A 6,000-nucleotide genomic window follows, 5' to 3' on the forward strand; every position below is an offset into this window, starting at 1 on the left:
TGGAGATTTCGTTGCTTTGCCTTGCTCAAAAAAAAAAAAAAAAAAAAAAAAAAAACATGCATTCTTCGTCTTGCCGGGGTCACTTTACGCAGATCTAACTTGTAACTTTGCCTGGTAGTGTCTCCTGCTCGTCTCCATGGAAACAGATAACATTCTAGGTAAAGCAATAACATCTATTTATCAGAAAGGTTAAATAGTGCTCTTTTAATAAATGATCTGAAAATACTGCCCCCTATGTTCACCCTGTCTTCACCTGACTTTACTGCATTAAAAAACGTGAAAAACAGATCTAGTTTGTTAAAAGAGTTTGCAGTGGTCCAAAGTTATTCCTCACTTACCTCATGCATTTAGAGCACCCTAATTATTCACAATGATTTCATGAGCGCTTTTCACAACTCTCACACAAAGACCAGAGTGGAGGTTTTGCTGTCATGGTCATGTCTGGTGTACACTGACTGCAGGTGCGGTGCGGTTCGAGACACGTGTGGGTCCCGCAAGACCAGTGTTGGGAAGGTTCCTTTTAAAATGTATTCCCCTACAGATTACAGATTACATACCCCAAAATGTAGTTTGTAACGGAATCCATTAAGGTGAGTAACGTAATCTGAATACTTTGGATTACTTAAAACTACAAGAATGAAGCAACCACATCCTGAAAATTCTTGTTTGTTCTCTTCAAATTGTCTGTTGAGCTCAACTCTCTATGAACCGGTATTTGCTGTAGAGAAGCAAAGACGAAGATGTTTTGTCTGCTAAAAGACAATAAAAAGCCCAATCTTTCCTTAATCAGATTCAAAATATTATTGACAGAGAAATGCTTTTTATATGAGATCATTGCTGCCTTCAATTATGTCCACCTACTGTTAGTGTCATACTGTTTATTAAAAAAATTATAATAAATCACTTTCAGTACAAACATAAAGGCACCAGCCCAGTAAAATCAGTAATATTGGATGTTTTTTACTCAAAAGGATGCAGAATCAGATTATCAACAAGAATGATTATGAATGACCTCGTCCACTGTGTGACAGACGCCACCAACGTTAACAAGACGTTTACATCGCTCTTACTGCCGTGTTCTGTTTGGGTTTCCGACAATGAGTGGAATTATCAAAATAAAATTTAAAAAAATGAGATATAGCCCAAAATGTGAAAACAGGAAAATACCTCCATGTAATCCATTTATTTCAACAAAGTAACTGTAATCCAATTACCACTCACTGAAACAGTAACTGTAACTGAATACAGTTACTCATAATTTGTACTCTGATTACGTAACTCCAGTACATGTAATATGTTACTCCCCAACACTGTAAAAGACGTAGAAAGTCATTCAAATCAGTAGCACCCTGCCACACTGACCTCGGTGTAAGTAAGTCTTTATTTATATAGGGCTTTTCATAGACATTTTCTGTCCCCAAAGACGCTTTACAGAACATTATTCATTCACTTTATACCTCTATGGTGCGAGTGAGGTGCGGGTGCGGTACGGGTGCGGTACGGGTGCGGGTGCAGGTGCGGGTGCTGTGCGGGTGCAGGTGCGGGTGCTGTGCGGGTGCAGGTGAGGCGGCGGGCCTGTGACAAGAATTTTGCCAGACAGCGCCGCGGTCTCTGACATTAAACTGACAAAATCACCCACAAAGCACAGAACTGACACATCTGATGTATTTTCAAAATAAAATATCCCTGCACACTCCTGGTACTTCGCAAATGTACTTATCTATTGTAGATTGTCACAGTATCTAACAGCACGAGAAAGTGGCCGCAGTGTGAAATGCTGCTGTTGTTTACCAAAAAGCTTCTTGTACGTGCTAATCCTTTTATTCTCTGGTGAGCTACTCATACAAAACGAAAAGGCCAGCGAGCTACTCATTTTAGCTGAGTAATGGAGTAAATATTAGAGACTTAGATGGGGTACAGTTTGATGCCTATAAAACATTTATTATTGCACAAAGGTAGACATAAGAATGACACATGGTAATAGGCATTTAATCAAATCAAATTTTAGTTATTTGCCTCAGAAATCCCTTGGTGAGCTACTCTGAAGCGAGTGGAGGGCTACTGGTAGCTCCTGAGCTACAAGTTGGAGACCTCTGTGCTAATATATCGCGTGAACTCCCAACCAGAGCGCGAATCCCTGTGAATATGTTGTCTCAGGAGTGCAGTTTCCGCACTCTGCCCACAGCCCATCATGACCGCACAGCAGCAGAGAGCGCAGTCAGTCGCAGTAAAACCGCACCGAACCCGCACTGCATCAGTCAGTGTACACCTGGGGTAAGACTAACATGGTAACAGAGCACTTCCTGATTCACAGACAATAAGACAGAAAGAGCTGCTTGTACGATATATCTGCAGGTGCAGCTATTCTACACGCAATACTGATGCTAAGACGCACAAAAGGAGCTGCTGAAACATTTTAAAGGGGGAAACACGGATACATGTATTTTATGAATGAAAAGCAGGATGTAGTTTGCTGACACAACATTCACACGAGTGGCAGAGTAGTTAGCCCTGCTGTACCTGTGCTTATGACCAGTTTGGAGAGCCGGGACAGAACGCCGGACCCTTTCCCCAGAACAGTGAGCTTATAATCGGATTCAGAGAAGACCTCATCCAGCCTCTGCGGTCCTCTTGGATCTTCAGACTCTTTCATTTTTCTTAAAGCTTTGTCATCACCCTGTCCATTATCGCTCAGAGACTGTTTTTCTCCTTTTCCGTCACTCAAAGATGGCTTCTCTTCTGATAGCTCGGGCGTATCTGTCGAAGCTGGATGCATTTTGCTTGACAGAGGCAAAGAAACATTACCACGCCTCACGGCGGGCGCGGTTTTATTCCGAAACTGTTGCAGATTCGGTCGTAATCGTCGAATAACTGTCCGACTTGGTTCCCGTCTCTGATTCGTGGCTGCACCTCCCTCTTTTGGTGAATCAAGTTTTTCATTTTCATTCTGAATTCCGTGACCTTCTACGGGATCAGGGTCTTCTTCCCCTCTTGTTGTGACCGCGTTTTTGATGCTTCTCTCTGGTTGATCTAAATTTGGTCGCAATTGTCGAATAACCGCCTGACTGGGACCTCTTCTCTGATCCGTGGATGCACCTCCCTCTTTTGGTGAATCTGTTTTTTCATTTTGACTTCCATGACCTTCTACAGAATCGGGGTCTTCTTCTCCTCTTGTTGTGACCACGTTTTTGATGCTCCTCTCCGGTGGATCTAAATTTGGTCGTAATCGTGGAATAACCGTCTGACTGGGTCCTCTTCTCTCATCCGTGGATGCGCCTCCCTCTTTCGGTGAATCTAGTTTTTCATTTTCATTCTGAATTCCATGACCTTCTGTGGAATCAGGGTCTTTTTGTCTTCTTGTTGTGATCACTTTTTTGATGATCCTCTCAGATTGATCTAAATTTGGTCGTAATCGTCGAATAACCGTCCGACTTGGTAATCCTCTCTGACCCGTGGATGCACCTCCATCTTTTGGTGAATCTAGTTTCACTTTCAGAAACATTTTTAATTCCATGACCTTCTTGGGATTCAGTTTCTTCTTGTGTTCTAGTTGCAGCCACGTCTTGGTAGCTCCTCTCTGGTTGATCTGAACCACTGACGCCATCTCGAGCTGCGATTTTGCCTTGAAAACGCAGTGGCACCCTTCCCATTGGCTGAACTCCTGGTCTGAACCGTCTTCTAAAAAGTGGTGAACCAGAATTGTTTGTCCCTTGAGAATCTGGGCCTGAATTTTGAGTTTGCTGTTGTTCTGGATTATTTTGACCAATATCCTTCGCAGCCTTATCATCGTCTGAATGTAGACTCAAATCCTCTTCCTCTATGTTACTTGAACCACGATTTTCCAAATTTTTTAGCTCATCTTGTGAAATGTTCGGATCATTCTCTTCCTTTTTTACATTTTTGTCCATTTCATCATTTTCAATTTCAATTCTTTGTGTAAAAATGTCAATGCTGTCTTTGCCTAAATCCGTTTCCCCTGTGTTTAAACCTTTCAGCTGTTCAGACTCATTAGTCTGACTCATGATTTTGCTTTCTTCATTACCTGGTTCATGTCTGTCGCTTGGAATCTGTGGTCCAGTATTAACAACTCCCATTTTGCCTTCTTCCAACTTTGAAATATGTAACCTATCTTTTGCATTTTCAACAAATTTTGGAACATTATCTACATTTAAATTTGGATTTTCTGAAACTGAAACTTCAGTTTTAGCCCCTGCTCCTCCCTCAGCCTTATCCTGCATGGCACTATTGCTGTCCCTGTTTTGGTGTCCATTTGGGGCACTTTCGGCTGTCAGGTTCTTGCGTATTGGTCCTCTTTGTGGTGGTCTAAAAAATAAGCGCGTCCTGTTTTGAAAAGGTCCTGTAAATTGATTTGGTCGCCGTGGATACACAAGCCTTGAGCGGTTAAAACTTGCTCGGGCTAAAGGGAATCTATCTTTTGGCATGTTTGGTCCGGTCTCTCCTGGAGGTACAGTGGTGGGCATCCCGTCTACCCCTGCTCCCTGTGGCTCTGCCGTTTGCGTTTTGTTGTTTAAAAGTCGAATCGGGCGTCTATAGAACCTACTACTGGGGTGAGTTTTATTCAGAAAAGGTCTCACATGTGGTACACTTGGACGTTCTAACCCCGGTGCCATCGCTTGCTTTGGTTTTGCTCCTTCAGATTCTCCTTCGTTGTTCAAATCAGTTCCACTGTCACTATTCAAAGATGGTTTTTGAGTGACAGGGAATGGTGTATTTGTTGAACTTGAAGTCATTTTAGATGATGAGGGCAAAGAAGCATCGCTATCTCTTGTAATAAGTCCAGTTTTGTTCCTTAAATGCCACAAATTTGGTCGTGGTCGACGAACAATTGTGCGACCGGGTTGAGTTCGGCGATATGTAGATGTGCTTCCTTCTCTGGGCGATTCCATGTCATCTTCCGGTCTGGGATCGTCCAAATTCTCGTTTCTTGAGTTATCGTCGTCTTTTATATTTGTCTCCACATTTGTAAGAACTGAAATTTGTGTTGCAGAAGTTGGAGAAGCTGTTTTAATTTGTGACCTTTCAGATGACAAAGAGGTAATGCGGGGAGTGTCTAAATATCTGATGGACTTTTTAATTGTAGAAATCGGTTTTAACCCTTTTATGATTTGTTCAGCGACTATTTCTGCTTCTGAGTCAATATTGGAAGGCTCGGACACGTGAATGGAAAATGTGGTTACGTTTAATTTGTTAAAAGTGTCAGTCAAAAGTCTTTGTAGAGGATATGGCTGTGCCAAGCTGCGATCTTCAGGTATTTCTAAATCTTTGCTTTGTGGTGGTTCTTGTTCGCTTCCTTGGGCTCCTGGTGACCTTTCAGCTGTTCCTTCTGTCTCGCTCTCTGCACATCCACTGGTTTTGTCCTTTTGGATTAATCTTCCGTGTGTGACTTTAACTCGGTTAAGACAGGTCCGCTTTGGCTCTGGAGTGGTCAGACCGGTGCCAGTGTCTCCTTCCTTCAGGTTCATTTCTTTCTTTGTTTCTAAATTGGTCCCAGATTCGACCGTTGGGTAACTATCTCTTTTGGCACCAGTAGAGGGCGCCACTTGGATTCTTTGGATCACTTTTGTAATGTTGGGTTTGGGTACTTTTCCAGGTCTCGGTGTTATGGGTTTTTTAATATTTTTATTGTTATTTTCAGTTGTGAGGTTTAGTGTGTCCTCAGTGAAGGGTCCTACGGTCAGAGCTGCCACTAGAACGTTTGCTGAACCTGGAGATATGAGAAAATCAGGGTTTGGAGAAGAACAGGGTGATGGCAGATTAAACAGCTGTGGTTCCATCTGTGGGTTTTATAAGTGGTTTTACAGTAAGAGGCACACAGGAGCAACTACTAAAATGAAGAATAACATATTCTTAGTCCAATCATTAAAGTGTATGTTCCATAGAGATTTTAAAGGCAGTGGGAGTATTAGCAGTACTAGTAGCAGCAGTCGCAGCAGCAGTAGTAGTAGTAATAGCAGCAGCAGTAGTAGTAGTAGTAGTAGT

At 42.4% G+C, this 6,000-nt stretch overlaps 1 protein-coding gene across 1 annotated transcript in view; it reads right to left on the reverse strand.

The window, feature by feature from the left end:
- LOC110160831 (tenascin-like) overlaps positions 1 to 6,000 on the reverse strand; it is an 87,694-nt gene that overhangs the window by 32,797 nt on the left and 48,897 nt on the right. The window contains 2 exon segments of the mRNA XM_055157569.1: positions 2,521 to 3,496; positions 3,498 to 5,725. Of these exon segments, the coding sequence (XP_055013544.1) occupies positions 2,521 to 3,496; positions 3,498 to 5,725 (3,204 nt within the window).

This window comes from Boleophthalmus pectinirostris, unplaced genomic scaffold (genome assembly GCF_026225935.1).
Source record: "Boleophthalmus pectinirostris isolate CB_2022bp ecotype Guang Dong unplaced genomic scaffold, ASM2622593v1 HiC_scaffold_21, whole genome shotgun sequence".
NCBI classification, from domain to species: Eukaryota; Metazoa; Chordata; class Actinopteri; order Gobiiformes; family Gobiidae; genus Boleophthalmus; species Boleophthalmus pectinirostris.